Source organism: Exophiala bonariae (assembly GCF_035927105.1).
Source record: "Exophiala bonariae strain CCFEE 5792 chromosome Unknown scaffold_3, whole genome shotgun sequence".
In the NCBI taxonomy this organism is placed as follows: domain Eukaryota; kingdom Fungi; phylum Ascomycota; class Eurotiomycetes; order Chaetothyriales; family Herpotrichiellaceae; genus Exophiala; species Exophiala bonariae.
Genome location: NW_027042478.1, coordinates 1,191,550 through 1,210,253, shown reverse-complemented (window position 1 = coordinate 1,210,253; position 18,704 = coordinate 1,191,550). Strand labels below are relative to the sequence as shown.

General features: G+C 52.2%; 6 protein-coding genes across 6 annotated transcripts; 2 read left to right on the top strand and 4 right to left on the bottom strand.

Annotated features, from left to right (window-relative positions):
* Positions 1 to 580: 580 nt before the first annotated feature.
* On the bottom strand, positions 581 to 3,974 carry LTR84_007958 (uncharacterized protein; the record flags this gene model as incomplete). Its single annotated transcript, XM_064851510.1, has 3 exons — positions 581 to 1,575; positions 2,493 to 3,106; positions 3,187 to 3,974. 3 exons carry the CDS (start codon positions 3,972 to 3,974, stop codon positions 581 to 583), a joined length of 2,397 nt encoding a protein of 798 aa, XP_064710513.1.
* Positions 3,975 to 5,182: 1,208 nt separating this feature from the next.
* Positions 5,183 to 6,071, bottom strand: LTR84_007957 (uncharacterized protein; the record flags this gene model as incomplete). Its single annotated transcript, XM_064851509.1, has 2 exons — positions 5,183 to 5,803; positions 5,865 to 6,071. The coding sequence occupies 2 exons, from the start codon at positions 6,069 to 6,071 to the stop codon at positions 5,183 to 5,185; spliced, it is 828 nt and encodes a 275-aa protein (XP_064710512.1).
* Positions 6,072 to 7,110: 1,039 nt separating this feature from the next.
* Positions 7,111 to 7,708, top strand: LTR84_007956 (uncharacterized protein; the record flags this gene model as incomplete). Its single annotated transcript, XM_064851508.1, has 2 exons — positions 7,111 to 7,313; positions 7,363 to 7,708. 2 exons carry the CDS (start codon positions 7,111 to 7,113, stop codon positions 7,706 to 7,708), a joined length of 549 nt encoding a protein of 182 aa, XP_064710511.1.
* A 586-nt stretch (positions 7,709 to 8,294) lies between these two features.
* On the bottom strand, positions 8,295 to 10,458 carry LTR84_007955 (uncharacterized protein; the record flags this gene model as incomplete). The annotated part of the gene is made up of 3 exons (XM_064851507.1): positions 8,295 to 8,603; positions 8,664 to 9,020; positions 9,076 to 10,458. 3 exons carry the CDS (start codon positions 10,456 to 10,458, stop codon positions 8,295 to 8,297), a joined length of 2,049 nt encoding a protein of 682 aa, XP_064710510.1.
* A 2,193-nt stretch (positions 10,459 to 12,651) lies between these two features.
* LTR84_007954 (uncharacterized protein) lies at positions 12,652 to 13,935 on the top strand (the record flags this gene model as incomplete). The annotated part of the gene is made up of 1 exon (XM_064851506.1): positions 12,652 to 13,935. The coding sequence occupies one exon, from the start codon at positions 12,652 to 12,654 to the stop codon at positions 13,933 to 13,935; it is 1,284 nt and encodes a 427-aa protein (XP_064710509.1).
* A 1,098-nt stretch (positions 13,936 to 15,033) lies between these two features.
* LTR84_007953 (uncharacterized protein) lies at positions 15,034 to 17,518 on the bottom strand (the record flags this gene model as incomplete). Its single annotated transcript, XM_064851505.1, has 5 exons — positions 15,034 to 15,335; positions 15,660 to 15,736; positions 15,934 to 15,962; positions 16,019 to 17,218; positions 17,276 to 17,518. 5 exons carry the CDS (start codon positions 17,516 to 17,518, stop codon positions 15,034 to 15,036), a joined length of 1,851 nt encoding a protein of 616 aa, XP_064710508.1.
* Positions 17,519 to 18,704: the final 1,186 nt, after the last annotated feature.

Here is an 18,704-nt window from a genome sequence, read left to right as displayed (position 1 = left end):
CGGGCGGGGACTTTACAAGCAGCGGCCATATTGTCTTTACCCTATCCACTTAGGTAATAATTACGGCACTTAAAATTGTGAACGTCTTGGCACCGGACTTTCATTAAACCCTGCGCTGGGATCGTTCTGTATCATCATCTGTGAACAGCTTGAACAATCACGGCATAGCCGAAGATCGAGAGCGGTTTGCCAAAATCCCAAACATTCTCCACGAATTCTTCTCATTGGGAGAATTTGTTGCAATAGCTCAATGCCAGACCATTACCTACCTGGGTAGTGTAATCCGGGTCCTGACTGTGACCAAGATTCTTTTTGGGGAATGACAGTCGATCGCCACGCCGCCAAAATACCTCTTGTAATACCCACCAAATTCTCTGGAATAGCCTCCGAGGCTTGCACCTATAGTGCTTGTATGATGCTTGTGTTTCTGGTGTTCTCCAATTGATGTCATAAACCATGATGGCTAAATACCAGGTTCGTGGTTGGCGTCGTATCTGCTCAGGAAAGAACGATGCATGTAATCCATAAAGAGGCGATGTGTTGTGAAATGAAGCTGCCGAGCCGAATCTGAGGGTGGTGATCAAAATCGTTCTGGATGACAGACACTCTCTGGACGCCACTTCTTATCGTTGCGCCTCCAATACGAGTAGCATGCCTCGCAGACACGTTGATCATCAAGAATTCGAGAATGACTTTTGGTAGATGTCTCCTTTTGACAGTGTATGTTCACACAAGTGAACGTAGGACTTGTCTTTGCCTTTTCACGCAACTTTTCCCGCAAACACAGCTTTTCATCTCTCATTACACCACGCGAATTCCAGTAGTTCCAACACGGCTTACATACGCGATGCTCTCTGATAAGGAACAACTTGAGAAGGTTTTTCGCCTTCTTTGACTGACACGCCTTGTAAGTGCAAATGAGAGATTCAGACCGGCCCGTAGCAGATAAGAACAGTGCATCAACTTCGTCCCTTGGCAAAGACCCGATATCCACTCCCTCTAGATGCGCTTTGCCACTCCTGACTGAATTCTGTATCCTCTTGGCCTTCACTTGCTTCTCCTTCTCATTCGCCTTCCACTTCTCGATCAAATCTTCAGGTATAGATAGTTCATCTGGTGGTGAGAGGTCAAGTCCAATGGTCTGTAGGTCAAAGATCGTGTTTGCGCCGAAGGCATTTTCAGTGTGTCGAGAACAATCGGCCTCTTCAGTATCCAAATGCATACGTTGACTCTTTGCATGCCGTCGCATCACGCGGATGAGCACATTCGGCTTTTCATCATCTTCCTGCTGACCGCGAGCTTTCTTTGCACGAATCTCTCGACTTGAATGGGAAATGCTGGTGTGCCCAAGATATTCTGTCTCGTTTTCTAGTGGAGCAGGAGCGTGCCTCTTTCTTTTCGGCATGGTGCTGTGGTCTAGATTTAGGTAGTACTTGACAAGAAGCTTTGGACATGCATGTGGTATCAATAGAGATCCGGTGTGAGACTGGGGATAGGTCGCATGTAGGTATGTACCAGCGAAGCAGGGTACGCTCAAATATATGTAGTTGCCGAAGAAGAAGACTGCGGCTCTAGCTGTAGACCAGGTTAGCAAAGTCCGTTCAATAAGGTCACATTTTTTAACGAAGTGCAACTGCCTCACGAGCTTGCGTGTCACCTGTTATAGGTAGACTAGCCGTTTCTGCGTAGGCAGTTGTAGCTCGCTTTGGCAAAGCACCCTTCACATATTTTAAGATGTTCGAGAATATGTGACTGCCTCACAGCGTGATTCTCACTGGTGTTGGCAGGTTCGCTCGCCCTGTGAAGTGCAGAAGACTGCGGCGGCATCGTCATGAAATCGTGGATGATTAGACGAAAAAGCATTTGCATCACGATGTGAATTACAGCAGAACAACCGTGTTGACATCAAAGGTCTTCCACCTTCGTAATTAAATGGTCGCCGCAGTTGTTATGAGTGAGAAAGATCCCGCAGCCAAAATAAAGCAGCACTCATGGAGTACTTTGTAGTGCCCATCTCTCGTTGATTAACTCAAATGACATCAGTATGCATTAGCGTAGGTTTGTTCCAGCCCTAGTGCATTCCCTTTCCACTAAAACAATCAATTTCAGAAACTCCGTCACGCCTTTCCAGCACGACAAGGAAAGTGAACTAGCAACTCCAGCCTGGTAATGCATCACTACTCCTCAATTCCCATACGGTTCCAATATGCACTCTTCACCTTTCTGGACGCAGGAAATACAAGGTACACACGCTCCTTCCACTCTCCTGGAAATTGTCAGTCACCACATACACCAATACATAGTTACCATGGAGCTGATGCTCAATTCGCAAGGCGGGTACTGTATCAGGTTGTTGATACCACTCAGAGGTGACGCAGAGGAGGAATTGAGGTAGTATACTTACGGAACACACGCAAGTTTCATAACACGGCAATGTATACAAATCCGCCTTGGCCTCTGTCGCTTGCTTAGTTTGGGCCACGCAATGTCACCTTTTCTGGGTTGCGCATGGGATTGCATCAGCTCATAGTAATCCGCTTGGATTGTTTTATGTGAATGGAAGTATTCGTCCACGTTGATTGTACATCCGCAGTTCAGCTGCCTGTCTCCGAAAAACTCCGTTGCAAGGTCTCCACCTTGTCGACACATATTCAGGAGCTTATAAACAACGTCAGCGATGGGCATAGCATAAGCATCTATCAGATCGTCATTGCGAAGTGGTAGAGGAAGTGGAGCCCCAATGGTTGTACCCTTCTTCCGAGCGTTGTTGCACCGAGAGCGAAGAGCATCCGATGCTAAGTGTTCTGATGGCACGACATATCGAATGTTCGCGTCCTCAATACCTTCGCCGTTGCTTCGCCCGCCTGTAGTCAAAGCGGGACTCAGAACATAGATAGATCTCTCGTTCTTGCGTACGGCATGCTCAAACGGTGTGCGGTCATATGCTGAGACAGCAATCAGGGAGTCGAGCAGCGAAATGCAAGCGAAATGCACCTTGACAAATGGGGTATCAGGGTGTGCTGTCCTATAGCTTGAATTGAGAAAGGGACTGAAGGCCTGACATTCACTTGGATGTGTATGTAAGGGATAGAACATTCCCCAACCTCTGCGTTCATTAGTTAGTCTTTATGGAGACTCAATCAAACTTTACCATGAACTCACAACTTTTCACACTGGCGATTATACCTGCCCATTTCCACCGATCTGAACAGTGCCTGAGACCAACCATCCTGCGAGGCAGCTGCACGAGTGTTTGCGACTTCAGTAATATCCTCACTGCGGATATCAATGTCACTGTCACCATCAAAAATTGAAGTGCGGTCGGACTGCTTGCTCTGTGGCTGCCGAGAGAAGTCTGCGTGTTCTTGAGCTGTTGGAGGTAAATAAAAAGGACGTTCTTTGTTATCATGCAGGTCGTCGTATAGATTCAGGATGGACTCAAGCTGAGACACGAATTGCGAGCCATCCGAAGGCTTTCCAAGAAGAAGATGGCGTTTCAAGAAGTCTGGGTCCTCGGGGAGCCATGTCATCACCGGGTACCTTGCAATGGAGCCGAGGTCCTGTTCCTTTGTTCGGACTTCTCCCGTGCCGTCAAACCAAGCATCCGGTAGCACTTTTCGGGGCAGCACCAACCATCCTCCCTTGGAAGACTTGAGCTGCAGGAGGTAGATATCAACCGGGTTGAGAGCGGAGAAGTGGCGCCCACGAATGGTGGCCCTTAAGGAGCGCTCATTTTTGACCTTACGGAGTTGAGATGTGCAGGACAGTTCTCCTTTCGGTGTAACTAAGGCGACAGCCATTTTTACTTCGACGCAGATCATATCCTTAGTTTCGTTGTGGATAAACGCAAAGTCCCCTACCGCTGGCCTTAACTCCATTTGTCTTGCTTCGTAGTCCTGGCCATGCTGTCTAAACTGTTCACACAGCTCATCAACCCACCAGGCGTCAGGGTGCCTGTCGAATGTTGGCGGCATAAGCTGTTTGATGTCGCATGGACGAAGCGGTGGGCAACGATCGTAACGCATATCACTGAAGGAATTAACCCTGTACACAACTATCAATAGTTTGACTTAACACAGATAATTCTTAGAGAGCAAGAAAGTGGGCATAAAGGCGAGGAAATGGTGGACCTACCAATGCGGTCGCTGTTCACTGCCGAATGCCAGCAGATTCTTCAGCTCGTTGGCCAAATGACTAAGAGGTATCGCAAATGCATCCGTTGTCAGAGGGGCAACATGAGCCACGCGGGAATGATAAGATGTTCCCACAGACTGCTTGAATGTGCATGTACGTTGGTACTTGAATCTGTAATCAAGGAACCAGGAAGGGACGAGTCTAACATGCCGTGGTGTGTCTGTAGAATATAGAAGAAATGCTGCTGAATGTCGTTGCTGCAGGCGGCTAAAGGAAACGAGAGCTTTTATTGATTCCTGTGGAGTTGCTGAATAGTAACACTCTCCGTGGGCTTTGAATTCGAGACCAAAGACATCGTTCACGTCTGGATGGTGCCTCTGCACCTCAAAAAGACGCTCAACAGCAGACTTGCTCTGCAGTGGTGGTGCCTGAACAAGGAGGCCGAAGTCAATAGCGGCATTTTCCATCCCACTTAAGAAAGGGTCAACATGTTCCTGAACGATGTTGCACATCGAGCACTCGGAAGCAGTAGCTGCTGATTTTATCAGAAACCTGATAGTTGCCTCGAGAATCAACTCAGTACGAGAAGGCACATGCTTCTCCATGCCGGGAACCACTCTGATTTGTTAAAGCTACACTTTCTTAAAGTGATTATGAAATGAACATAAAATTGGTCGATCGATACAGCGGTCTAGGAGCTCACAACGTATTTGTACTATACTATGCGACGTAGTAACAGCAAACGACTGGAACTTGAAAGTCTGTATCCGTATTTACGCACCTGCTACGGACGAATGAGTGAAGAGCTATCAGCTCCATCTCGAAGATATTTACAAATGGCCTGGGAGTGTGCTCCGAACTTGTTTTTCTCGTGGACCATCCGACTATGACCACACCGTGGCAGTCTTCCATTGGATATACTCACTTGGAGCTACTTTTGAGGAGATTTATGAATCTATATTATTTCTCCAGTGCTTTCTGCTATGTCCTGGCTAGACCCGATAACCGATGAAGCGCCCAATGGCATGTAGAATGCCGAAGTGTGAATTCAGTCACCACCGTCCTCATCAGCTTCTTCTTCTGACACATGTAGCTCCTTTTGAACGAGATGATACGCTTCTCCCTCGCTAGCTGCTTTCATATTGGCCAGGACGAGTCTTCTTTGTAACTCAACGAAGAAGCAGAGCTTACTGTTGACGTCGTGGTACAAGTCTTCTAGCCTTCTGACAACTCCAGCGAGGCCATTTGTCTGACGCCACTGATCGAAGCTGGCCCACCCAGACAAACACTGGAAACTTAGACTCCCCGCATTGACTTCACCACATTCTCTTCTCATGGCCAAAGTTGGTCCAATGTAGGCTGCTGAAGTGAGCAAGATGGTGACAGATCCAGTTTTCAACCCGTTCAAGGTCGGAACCTGGCTCACGTCAGAGGCCAGCTCGACGTCCAGAGGTAAGACACTCATGTGTTGTGGAACCATCCCATAGCGACTGGTTAGAGCTGCAAGGCGGTCAATAGGCTTCATCGAGTTCCACCTCAATCTTTCCCCATCGGACCACGTCGTGTGAATGTAGAACAGACTCGGAACTCTAGATAGAGCGACCCTCGCTTCAATCAATGCCTTTTCATTCCGCAAAGGTGCAGCACGATGTGGATGAACCAAGAATACCTGGAATAATCTCAGTGCTGAATTCAGCGCTTGACGACTCCTGCAAAATGCGGCAACCTACCTTTCCTGAACCCTGTGCGCAACACGCCTCAGTCAAGGCTAGGGCCATGCGAGATGAATCAGATATGGGCGATGACCCTCCTTTCCCCCGGAAATCCCAAATAGCGTTCGTTATAGTGACTGCCTCACTGACTGGGTCAAAGTGAGACCACTTCGCTTCGGGACTGATTCTTTCGAGTCGCTTAAGCGAATGCTCCGAGTCTTCCATGACTAGTTTCTGACTAAAGAACCGTTTCAGCTTAGAGAAAGAAGTATTCGATATCGTTAATAAGCGGTAAGGACGAGAGTAGAAAGAGATTGTCGACCGTGGGAGTGGCTGTTGGGCTGGTTTCTGCTGAATCGAGGTGGTCTATGTGTCATTTGTCTACCACTGGTGACACGCTGCATAGTTCAGTAGGCGAGAATTACTAGAACTACTAGGATGATTTCTCGGTTTCAATATGGAATGGAACCTAGCGCTTCGGTTGGTGAGAGCGGTGAAGGCGAGGCCAAGATTCGTGATCGGACGTGAGGACACAGAAATGTTGACCTTCTTACATACAACCAATCGCAATTTGTCGCCCACTATAACAAAGCATCTGAGCCGAATAGTTCTGTCTAGAGAGGCTTGACTCCCTGTTGGAGGGTGGTGGCTGCCCACTGTATTGAAGTCGATGCTCATGCAAAAGTATTGCTGTAGCTCGCCGTTAAACGGAGCGAATATGGTAGAAGCCGCCGACTTCATAGCAAGGAGACATCTGTGTCCTCATACCAACGTAGTACAAGTGCTCTCTCTTTAGCTAGACCTTGCAGAAAGGTTGAGATAGCATAAGTCTGAGACATCGTTCTCCACTGTGGCCGATCAAGACATCGGAGAGACATTGACGCCCTCGTTTTTGGGATCTAAGAGTTCCAAATTGGTCGGCTTCACCGCTGGTCGTAATGGAAATTGAACTTTGTGAGGGCGAAGATTTCGAGAATTTATTCCCCAACCAAGTTGTCGGTATGAATCGGCTGGCAGTACGGTAACTCTTATGAGGCCGACTTGCAGCTTCAACACCACCGCATCAGAACAAGCAAATATCATCACATCAACAAAGAATTGAGGGCCTAAGCCGAAAGTACATTGAATAACGACTTTGTTACAATTATTGACTGCCTCTACGCAGCAAAATTACTCACCAAGTTGCTGAACAACTTCGATTCTCGTGAGAATGGCAACTTCCTCGACTTCCATCCACAAAAGGGTCGTGTCAAATAAAGTTCCTATGTCGCCATCGTCTGGTCAGGTCGCTGCATTTTTATCCGTTGTTTTAGACTATACGATCTACCTGCGTCGACTTACGCGTCCTTCGGACCAGAAGCAAATTGTTTATGAACGGAAGACCGCGCAAAGTTTCGTGCAGACAATTTCCGAGCCTCAGGTGTGGCCCCTGGTTCAGCAGGTCGCCGGTGAATACCGTTATCCAATGTAAGTAGTAAGTCTACAAGCACTCGTCTGTTCTTGACAATGAGTCCAGAAAACCTGCAGACAAACCATGGTTGTTGGAAGAGGTCCTTACCCAACTACAGGTTGCAGCACCTCCACATGAAGTGCTGTTGCCTTCAGACAGCTTTGCACAATGGCAAAGAGATAGGTTTTGGCATCGAGTGGAGCTGAATCTCAGGTATTTAACGTTTGCCTGGGACAACGAAGACAAGGCTGCAAAGGCAAAGTTGAAAAGCGCTAAAAATGGCTTCGATGGACTAAAGCAAGTTGTCGATGAGATGTACAAACACATAGAGGAGGACGAGGAGGAGGACGAGGAGGAGGACGAGGAGGAGGACGAGGAGGAGACCTACAGTGGAAGCGAGTCTGCGGTATAAGATACTCTTTACGCGTGTCGCCCACAGCTAAATTAAGCTTCAGCCCAAGCTAGCTACCTTTATGTAACTAGCTGTAGGGAGGCAGAACAGGTACTTCAGCTACCACTTCGTACCATAGGTGACAAGAGCCTCTATGCCTACGGCGCTTCCAACACTGGCAGCGCTTCGGAAGTTCTGTTTGTCATCGTCTCAGAAGGGAGAAAGATGGGGCCAGCGTTGGCAAGTCATCTTTGCGTGACGTTCACCTTTGTACCTCAGTTTGTAACTCCGAATGGATGGATGTGTCTACACTGTTAAGTGTACAGAGTTCAGAGCTGCAGGGGAAGTGAAAGAGAATTCCGAAATCATTACATGTGGGCGAAACGTAACACCGTCCCGTATGCTCTCCATCTAGAGATCGTGGCACCAATAACTTAAATTCAAACATGATCATATTTGCCTCCACATCGGTGTCATCTTTCTTTGTAGTCTCCATAACCATAACCACCCCTCTCATCTCTGATGCAACTCCGAGAAAACAGAGGAGGGCGCTCAAAAATATCCAAGATCCTCAACCTCGCCTGTCCGCTCGGTGATTCCTCGCCATTCAGTTGTGATACTGTTTCTTCCATTTATTCCAAAGTTGGGTGGGGATTGTTTTGGTGACACCCCATTCTTTGGGGTAGCCTATGTCCATATCCGTTGGTGGGAGCTCATTGTCCTGGAGAGAAAGATCTTCGCGCTTAGGCCGTGCTTGCCCGCGGCAAACTCGGCGTACCTCGATGAGTAGTGGGTCATTCGGGGCCTGTTTCCTGGCTGTGATGAAGTGGGACTTGGCGCTGGGCGAACAGAGGAGATCGAGAACCTGATACATTTGCTCAATGTCCTCCGGGGTCCAGTACTCGTCGGCGGCGGGCTATCACATCTCATTAATAACAGAGAATGGTTAAATTTGGGGACAGTAGTGCGGTGGTACCTGTTTGTCCTTGGCCTGCGGCTCACTCTTCTGCTCTTCACCCAGAGCTTCATCGGTGTCGACGACCGCGGGAGCCTCTGTGATCTGCAACTGTGCATCACCGTTACCATCGTCTGTCACTTCCTCAAACCCCTCTGCCTGATCTTGCTGGCCGGGTGGTTCGGGCGATTGCTCTTCGTCGACATACTCAGGATACTCGATCAAGGCGGGTAGATGCTGGTCCTGCTCGACACTCTTCGGCTCGAGGGCCTTCCTCGCGCCAAACAAGTTTGAGACGTAATTGGAGACGAACGACATGCCGTTAGCCTGTCTGTCGACCGCGGGAGGGTCCAAGGGAGGGGAGGTAGGGGCAACGTGCTAAAAGGGGCGGGGACGTCAGCATCCGTTACACAACCCTTTACGGGACACTCACCGATTCATTGTATTCCACAAATTGCAAGCCCAGAGAGTCCATGACATCGTGCAAAAGTGCGAGGCTATAGAGTGCCGAGGTGGAATCCTGGTGCTGCTCTCGCTTCTCACGTATGGTGTCCATAAAGCTCTCTTCCAGTGAATAGAAGTGGGCTGGTGCAAAAGCCTTCCACTCACCGCGTAGGAGCGCATGCTTGGCTTGCTCGCATATATCAAGTCCACCGGGCGACAGAGACAGATCGGCGACGAGCTGATCTGCTCTAGGCGTGTGTTCTGTAATCGGCAACGGCGACAGGGTCGCCAAAGCGAGTGTCGAAGGGTCCTCTGCCGGTGCGGCCGCAGGTTCAAGGGGGAGGAGTTGGGCCTGTTGCAAGAGTGGTGAGCGCGGCTGTGGGGATGGGAAGGCAACCAAGGCGACTTTCGAAGGGTCCTCTGCTGGTCGAGGTGTTGCTGGTGTGGCTGCAGGTTCATCAGGAAGTATTTGAGCCTGCTGCAAAGGTGGTGAGCGCGGCCATGCGGATGGGAAGGTCCCAGGGGGTTGCGGAGCTCGATGCACCGGTTGATAAGATGCGGGTATGACTGGAGGCGCAAGCGGCGGAAATCGGGCCATGGGCATATTAAGTGACAGAGGCTTAGGCGCAGTTGGAACTGGGGCTGGTCGGGAAGCTTGCGGCGGTGCCGGGCGCACTGTTGGCCATGGACGACCTCTGGGGGAAAGCTGGTCGGCCGGGTCGTCGATCGCCAACCGACTGAGTGGTTGCAGGACGGAAGACAAGCGAGGTGTGACAGTGTTGTGACCAGGGCCCCCGCTGACATTGGCCGCAGGCGCCAATTGCGCGGGAGCTGGAAATGAGGCCAAGGCCGCTGGCATAGTTGGTATCGCCACGGGTCGAGGTTGCGACGCACGCGGCCGAAGGGGGGGATTTCCCTGCTGCTGGCAGTCGAACTGGATCAGAGTGTTGACCTTCTCCCACTTGGTCCTGCCTGCACCACGGGTGGACACGCGCCTCAACACCAGCTCGTCCACGAGGCCCGGTACGACCATGGCTCCAAAACGCCGCATCATTTCACCTTGGCATTCCAGCCTCACGACCGCAGTCACGAGATCCCCATGAGCGGACGCGGCGTCGATGGACTGGCCACGGCTACGTAGGTATGCTAGAAGTGCTTCTGCGGAAAATCTCGCATAGTGTTCGCGAGTCTCTGCCTCCACCGCCAGGACGATCAACTCAAGTTTTTTGGTCCCGGCGGGGGTTGTGACTTGGTGGAAGAGCCGTAGCACCGAAGCCAACTCCGGGGCGGGAACACGAGCCAGCCTGACTCTGGCCTCATCAACGTTGAAGGGGACCACCGAATCAGTTCCGGCGTTGCTGGGGGTCGCCATGAGTGCGTATGAGAGGTTGAGGTGTGAGGGTGGAGTCGGGCTGCGGCAACTGCCCCGTGGGGATATACCGAGGCGCCGACTTGGAGGACCGATTGGTGAGAGAAAAGGATGCTGGAGTGGCGACCACAGACCTGTGAGCTGCGAGAGGATTGGTGGGAGGTTTTCGCTGACCTTTGATCGTCACTCACTCGGGGGGAGGGCCCGTTGGAGAGGGATAGAATTGCTGACCGTGGAGGACGACCGGAGCCGTTAGGAGTGCCCGGCCTGTGCAGTGACTGACGTTGCTGGAAAAGTATGAAGGCGTGGTAGAGAAGGGTTTCACTAGCCAACCGCGGAATGGGTGGCATCAACTCGTATTAATAACCACACATAGCCACAAGAACTCCAGTGATGGGTTCATTCCTCCATAAAGTTGTCAAAAGCGGTCGACAAAGTTCTAGAACGCCACTCCCCATGCATTCCGGGAAAACGTGGATCCTCAGTTTGCCCAACACCATAGATCCCGTGGTACTGGAGGTACAAAGACATCTGTTGATTCTGGGTACTGCAAGAACGGGGGTTGAAAGAACATTGAACAAACACACAATCATACAGGCAGCCCGGTTTGAGATTCGTGGTTAGCCGTCGGCGTGTGGAGAGGGACCGCAGCAAACAAAGAGCTGACGCATTTACACACAACACCGAGCAAACGAGATACACAAGGTCTCCTTCGGCGACCAGCAGGTACCTCTGACAGCCTTGCATGGGGTTGTCCCCCATCCTGGGTTCCCCAAACTTGGTAGGTGTAGAGGAGGCACAGGGCGGGCATTCCCGGGTGAAGAGATGTATCACCGACCGCTGTGAGACAGGCACTGACATGTTGTCCAGTGTGGATTTTTGAAGCCCGCTTGTGGATATAGTGGCTTTACCGCCTGCTTTATGAGTTCGCGCGGTGAGCCATTGACGGTCGGTTGAGGCCTTTGTCCAGGGCTTGCAGCGATCCAGATCGAGACAGGGTCTCACTGAGACCACGTCGTGCTGTTGGTGTGGGCACCCCCCCAATCGACACGCGAACGGGGACGCCCAACGAGACGGTGCCGCCTCAATTATTGTGGCCGAGTGTTTCACGTTGTGGTTGTCGATCTGGACTACTAGTAGGCCGGAGGGAGCTGGAAAGGGGGGTTGTACACAAGACGGGACTCGAACCTGATGTCGCTACACACTGGCACGTGCGGGAAGCCATGACGTGGTTCGCCTAACCTCCCCTATGGAGGGGAGGTCCTAGGGCGGCAGCGTTGGCCTCTCAACGTCGGGACAAAATCCCGCCGCCTGACGTCGAGCCTGACTTGTCCTGGTATCTTGCAATTCCCATCTCTTGATCCCCTAGACCTCCATCGATAAGACAGGTCTTGGTCGAGTTCCTCGTCCGCTTCAATATCCGACGAGCGTCCCGCCACTGTCTTTGAACATGACAGCTGCGTTAAGGATCGGCCGTCATTCGTGATCACCGAAATGATTCTGGTGTCTCCAGAGAGGAGTCCTTGGAGGCCCCTGATTTCCCGGTCTCGTAGCCAGGACGAGTTTGGAATATACCACGGTACGAAAATCGTGCTATGGGGACATCCTGGACGGACAGCATCCTCCATCCAAGTGGCTGTTGCCAACTTGAAGATTATCAAGTCGGCATTCAATTATTCTCTGAGCCTTGAGGTTGATCGCCTCGGCCCAGGAACCTCGCTCAGTGCTTGATATCTCTGAGCCTTGGGTTCGTTCCCTTTGGTTCTATGCTTGGTATCCCGACCTGGCCATGTCTTGTGCCCCGTGTCTGTACCATACCGGGAGCTCAGCCAGTCTAGATGCTCGTCTCAGACAATCATACAGCTGCTGAGACAACGTGTTGACCGTGTGAGGATGGAGAGGAGCACCGCAGTGGTTCATAAGTCTCTACCTTTCCCCAAGCCAGGCACGTATTCCGTTTCGACTTCCAATTCCAATTCCAGCTCTACTTCCAATCCCCATTCCAATCCCGTTCCCAATCCCCATCCCAATTCCATCTTCAAATCTTCGCCTTCAATACCGCCCCAATATCCAGTCCCCGACGCAAAAAGATCAACCCCAACACGCGACGTCTCTACCGCCCACCGATCTCCTTCCCCTCCAGGCTCCTCGATTCCAGCATCGACCCTTTTCACCTTCGTCCCTGCTCTTCTCAACATGGTCACTATCAACCCTCTGACCGCAGAAGCCGAGGCACGTGCGAAAATGGCCGCCAAACGATCCACACCGTCAACCACCGCACGGCCATGGACGCACAAGTTGTTGAACATGTTCTCCTGGTCGAGTCTCCTTTCGACTCCTAGTGCAACTCAATTAATCGTCGGCTCTGGATTGCAAGGCCTTAAGTACTACAGCTGGGACATCACCAAAGCTCTTGTTGTCGAAAGTCTTCCCCGGTTTCCGCGCTTCATCTACAACCTACACCCCACCACCAAGTGGCTCATGGTCATCCTGCCCGTCACTGTCGGCACGAGCTGGTTCACGGCTGGTAGCCTGGGAGCCGGCTTGTGCGAGAACAAAATGGTACCGGCGTGGGCCTGCCCAACCGAGATTTCCTACGCCGACATGGCCAAAGACCCGATCCAAATCGAATATTCACTCCTCAGTTCTGTCGAGGTCCCCGTGATGGACTTTGGCGACGCCGTCTCGAAGCTCCACGATGTCCACACGATACAGCCATTCGTCGGCGGCCCGAGCTCCGAGCATATGTGTAACGATCAGCTACTGCGTCTCCGCGAACACCTCTCGACTTTCTACGAAGACCTCCGGACGACGACCGATCGCATGCAAAACGCGCTGTACCCTCAACCCTCTGAGGACAGCTGGCTCGGCTTCCTTACTCCTTCACTCTCGGCCGCTCAAGAAGCAAGAATATTTTCTCAGGTGGTGAGAGTGCTCCATAATTCCTCACTAGCCACCAAGCTCGATCCCGTATACCGCCACCTCCCCACCCTGGTCCAGACGATCTTGAACGACACCAAGTCCCTACAGATTATCGCGTCCTTCCTACTCGAAGACACGGAGGATCTGGACGACTGTCTTGTCAAGGGCAATATTCATCAGTCTGGGACCGGTGCCAAGCTCAAATGGTGGGACCCGAGGAGCAGGACTTGGGCTTCGGTCCTGCACGGAAGGGAGGAGGTGGCAGCGACCATCGCCCGTGAGGGTCGGGATCAGTTCAACGACTGGTGCATCATCGCTACTCGAAAAGTCCGCATGTTCGTCCGCACACACGACGACGACACGCGCAAGGTGGCAGAGATCCTCGACAGCTTCTCCCACGCCCTCAAGATTGGTCCAGACCATTATGGTTCGCCCGTCCAATATGTCGACATGCTCAAAGGCTGGCACGCGGAGCTCGGGTCCATTAGCGTGGAATGGGCTCTCGAGTTCCTCGACCAACAGCAGCGTGGACGCGACAGCCGAGCTTCCGGTATCTAGGACGCCAACCCAGACCACCCGGACTGGTCAAGCTCCTCCGTGGTGTCGTTTCCAGCCGGCCTCTTGCCACGAGGACCTTGTCTCATTACTCCGCGGCGACTTTTCCGGTGCTCTCGAACACAATATCACTTTTCTGCCGGCTGCCGGTCCTGTGAGGCGACATTACCACGTCATACTGCTCGACGCAATATTTTCCTTTGTCATCATCTGGTTCCATCGATTCTTCAACGCCATCTTTTCTCTTTGCGAAGTGCCCAGTCTAGACGGCCGGCGAAGTCCTTTCTTGTTCTTAGGTTGGACTGCAGTGATGTCTGATCAGACGGGCTATTGTTGTTTGTATTGTTGGGCAGATATCCGAAGTGGGCACGAGTCAAATCGTTCCTCGCTCGATTCGGACTCTCGACTCGAGTTCTATGGATGGGGAGGGCGATGAATGGGACTTTGAAAGGGCTATATGTCGCTTTCGGGAACGTTTAGCATTACTGTATACTATGAATCGTCGAACATTAATTACATCCACGTTGCAATTACTCCACGGGGCGTTGGGCAAATTGTGACAGAAGCCAAGGCGCCTTGCTAGGGTTGTTCTCCACTCACCCACGACTCCGTCATATCAATGATGATGTCGTTCGACCTATCTATATAGTAAGGTGGGTAGGGTATCCTTCGCGACACCAGCCTTGAGAAACTTTGCCTGAAGAAAGTTCCATTTCTGTAACTTTTGGTGGTAGTGCCCCCAGAATTGTCAAAGTATTCCACCAATCATAGTCGAGTATGTGCGGAGTGTGGAGACGGAACAAGGTTGTTCCTTTGTCTACGTGACGGCTTCGCTCGATTTCTGCTTGAAGCGGTATTCTCCAAACCCTTCCCGAACTCCCCGCATTACGAGCCTGACACTCGTGAATGTAATGGATAACGTTTAGTAGTCACATAAAGCATTCATGAGTCTTTCCAGTATCTATAGCATGGTGAAAAGGTGAAAACTTCTCGTACCCGCCGACATACAATCGATCGCCGCAGGTCTCGCCCAATATTGACAGCCACAACCTCAATGCATCCTCTTCCACCTCACCCTGAAATCCCATTCGTCGCCCTTATTCACTGGCCAACCTCACCGGCCTCGTTTGCATCAGTGACGGCCCTACCTCGACGTCGACTGTCATGAGGCAGGCTCCAACCCTCTACCACCTCCCACGTGAAGTTGCTGGCCAGTGCCTGTGTGATCTTAAGCCTCGTAGGAAAGCTCGAGGCCTGGTTATCCTGGTGGTGGATGGTTAGGTATTCTTGGTACTCTCTCGCGGATCTTCGGATCTCTTCGAGCCGTCCATCTACCGGGAGGTCCTTGTGGTCTATCTTGACATGCGACCAGCGGGATGTGACACGTTGATAGCTCCGGGGGCCTACGCAAAGGTGACAACTCGTCTGGAAGTGCTGTCGGTCGACAATCGAGGATGGCGTGACCAGGTGAACGGGATCAAGGACCACAGCTACCTCATCCACGGACATCTCCAGAGGTAGACGATACTCAAACGTTGGGTAGCCCAGAGAAGCTACAATATTCTCGGGCTTCCCCCTCGGCGGCTGGTTATTCGCTTGCCTCAGTATGTCGAATTGGATACATAGGGTCTCGTATAGCGTGAGAGATGCATGCTATAGGTTGAGGCTTTCGTTAGTATTTTGCGACTCTATCCTTGGATATCTGAAATACAAGGATAAGGACTCACCTGGAGAAGACACGGCGGCTGGTGCTTTACACAATGTTTTGGAATAGGCATCCCATAGAGACGGAGTGTCTTGGCACCTGAAATGCAAGTATTACGGCTGAAGTTTTGATGTTTCTCCTCCCACAAGAGATGGTGCGGGTTGACACAGAGTCCATGGTGGCACAAGTGCGATCCGTGCATCTCGGGAAATTGACTGGTTTTGTTGCTAAACATGGTCGCCAGGTCCGTACAGTAGCGGGGCCATTGGTTGAACCAGGCCGCGGCACGGGCATACGCCATAGTCATATCGTCGAGGGAGAAAGTCTAGGAGTATTCGAGTTAGTATTGCTATCACTGAGATCAAGGCGAGTTCTCCCTACCATACGGCTTTCCGTGGACTCGTCGACGGGGCACCACGCGGGTTCAAATTGGTCCATCACGTCAAGAGGCGCCAGACCCACCCAGTGGGCAGGGAGGATGACACAGGTACCGGCATGAGCTCGTCCGACTCCCCAACGGCGGAGGAGCCTGTCAGTATAGTTGTTGAAGGACCGAAGACCACCCTCTTGGATAAAGTACACCCCTTTTTGCTGGTTTTTGGTGGGTGACATTGGGAACTTGAACGACTCCAGGTCGACCTTCACCACTGCTGTTGTCTGGCCGTCCGTGGGGCGTATCTCTTGTTCATGGTGCTCAGCCACTGGCGCCGTGGGGAAGCTTTGCACGTGGGTCGCACTCAAGGCGGGCTGCTCGTCCCCTGACGTTTCCAGTGCCGCCACTTCCGCCACTTCGGCCACAGCTGAGGTTTGAATGGCGATTTCGTCCACCGTCTCCCACCGCGTGGAGTGAGGTTGGGCCCCGAGGCGATCGCAGGCGGACTGAATAAAAGCTCTCCACTCGAGCTTGGTCTTGAGGACTGTCTGCATCGAGTCACTGGTTCCAAGGGTGGGCTTATGAATCCAACGGATCCAGGACATGACCCAGAATGCACGGCGACACACAATGTTCCAGGGGTTGTTTGTATCTTGCGCGGTATCTTCCCAACAGCGACCTGACTGACGGCCTTCAATCGCGAGGCGAGTGATGAACCTGATTTCGTGATCGTTCACGTCCCACCCCTCTTTGTTGACAGTGTCACCGACATATCGTTGACTACAAGTTTTCAAGGTGGTGATCGTCCGATCCAACTTCCAACGATGCGAATCTCTGCCCTGTAGACAACCATATGGATCGTGAGGCGAATCCAGTGCCTGGAGGTCGATGGAGGCGCCTTGGGTGTACTCTTTGTAGGCGACCACGAACCACGTCTGATTGAGCATCTCAACCACGGCGTCGCGGTCAGGGAACCCCGTCATGCACAGCATCGACTTGAAGAGGTCCATGCGGACATCGCTGTATGTGAGGTTGAGGGAATCTGGGGTGCGTGACCGTGCCGGACCTGACACCGAGATGGCGTTGGCGCGATCGAGGTTGGGAAAGGGAGTTTCAAAGTGGCTGTCGGGGAAGGACTTTGGAACGAGCGCCTCTCGCATCATGTAGTTGCCCTTGCTCTGGTAGGCTGAGAAGGTGTGTCGGGGAGCCTGCGGTGGTCAGATCAGCAAAGCGTCCACCTTCGCCAACGTCGTGCACCAACTCACCAGGACGGCGAGCTCTTCATAAATCACCAAGGCTTTGACGTTGGCCGCCAGGGCCGCGGTCAGATATTCAGCCACCACGAGATTGTCGTCTTCGTCGTATTCCTGATGCGTCCCTCGCTCCCCCGGTGGTCGGTAAAAGGGAAGTGGGTGAAGAGGTGGTTGACCGGCCCAGTCGCTGAGTCGGCCGCCGGGGTCGATCTTTACACCCAGATTACTGAGCGTTGTCAACTGAGACGAAGCCATGAGGTAGTCGGGAAGGGATGGTACAGGGCTTGATGTGAGGGCGGTAGATCGATGCAGTGGCGATGAGTGTGGGTGGAAAGAATGGGGAGGGGAAAGAGACGAAGCCTAAAAATCGCAGGCGGCAAATCCCTCCCCTTTCTTTGGAGTTCAACAGCAGGGGCTCAGAGGCGATGGGGCCACATGTTCGATGCGTCGGCGCGGAGCTTAGCAAGAGGTCCCTGAGGCAATCATGTCCTCGTCATGATCAACCTTCAGCCCCATCAGTTGGGCATGTCCGCTGGACAACGGGAGGACATCTGAGCAGGCATGTGCCTGTGAAGAGAGCCCGGAAAATCGTCATGATGTTTGCTGACCGCCGCAGGACCCTAACCCCCCACCTTTTGAGCGAGGGGAGAAGGCTGCAATACTCCGCGGCTGTGGTGGGCTTGACAAACGGTCATGGCGCGGACCGAGCTAGACCCCTGGGGTCAGCTTCATGTAGCACCGGCAAGATTACCCAGGCTCTGTTCATTTCTGAGGCTCTCAGTCCCAATTACGGTCGTCTGGTGGTGCATGGTGCATTGATATTGGAGTCCGGCCGTGTTGGTCAGGTTTCCAACCATGACCCACCGGTTCTAGGGGAGGTCGAACCGCCAAAGTGGGGTCCGATGGCGACAAGTGTGCTGAATTCCCGCATGGCACACAAGCATGACCAGCACTGGTCTGCGATTGAACCGAAGACAAAGAAACGCGCCTGCCTGAGACGCACCCCACGGGATCTCTGGCTGCTTGATCAAGAGCGTCGAAAATGAGGCTGGCTATTTAACGATAGGTCACGTCTGAACTTACCCGATGGCCGCCGCTACGAGATCCTTGATCATGATACCAGAAGTCGAATTGCATCGTGATCTGTCGCCATGTCCACGCGTGCACGTGCCGCTCGAGGTGAGACCTCAAACAACAGGCGCCGTTGGCTTTCGAGAGAGATCTCCAAGATGTGGAACAAGTCTTGACGAGGCCTCTGGAGAATCAAAACGATGGGTACTCCAGGTCCAACTGGATATTTGTCTGAACCGACTGACATAGTGTCTAGGATCGTAAAGAGACCGCTTGACTCATCTCCTTGGACACCACTGGTATGTAGAGTGGCCGGCCGAGGAATTTTCGGTGCTCCGAAACAGTCCGCGTTCGATGTTCGGGGGTCACG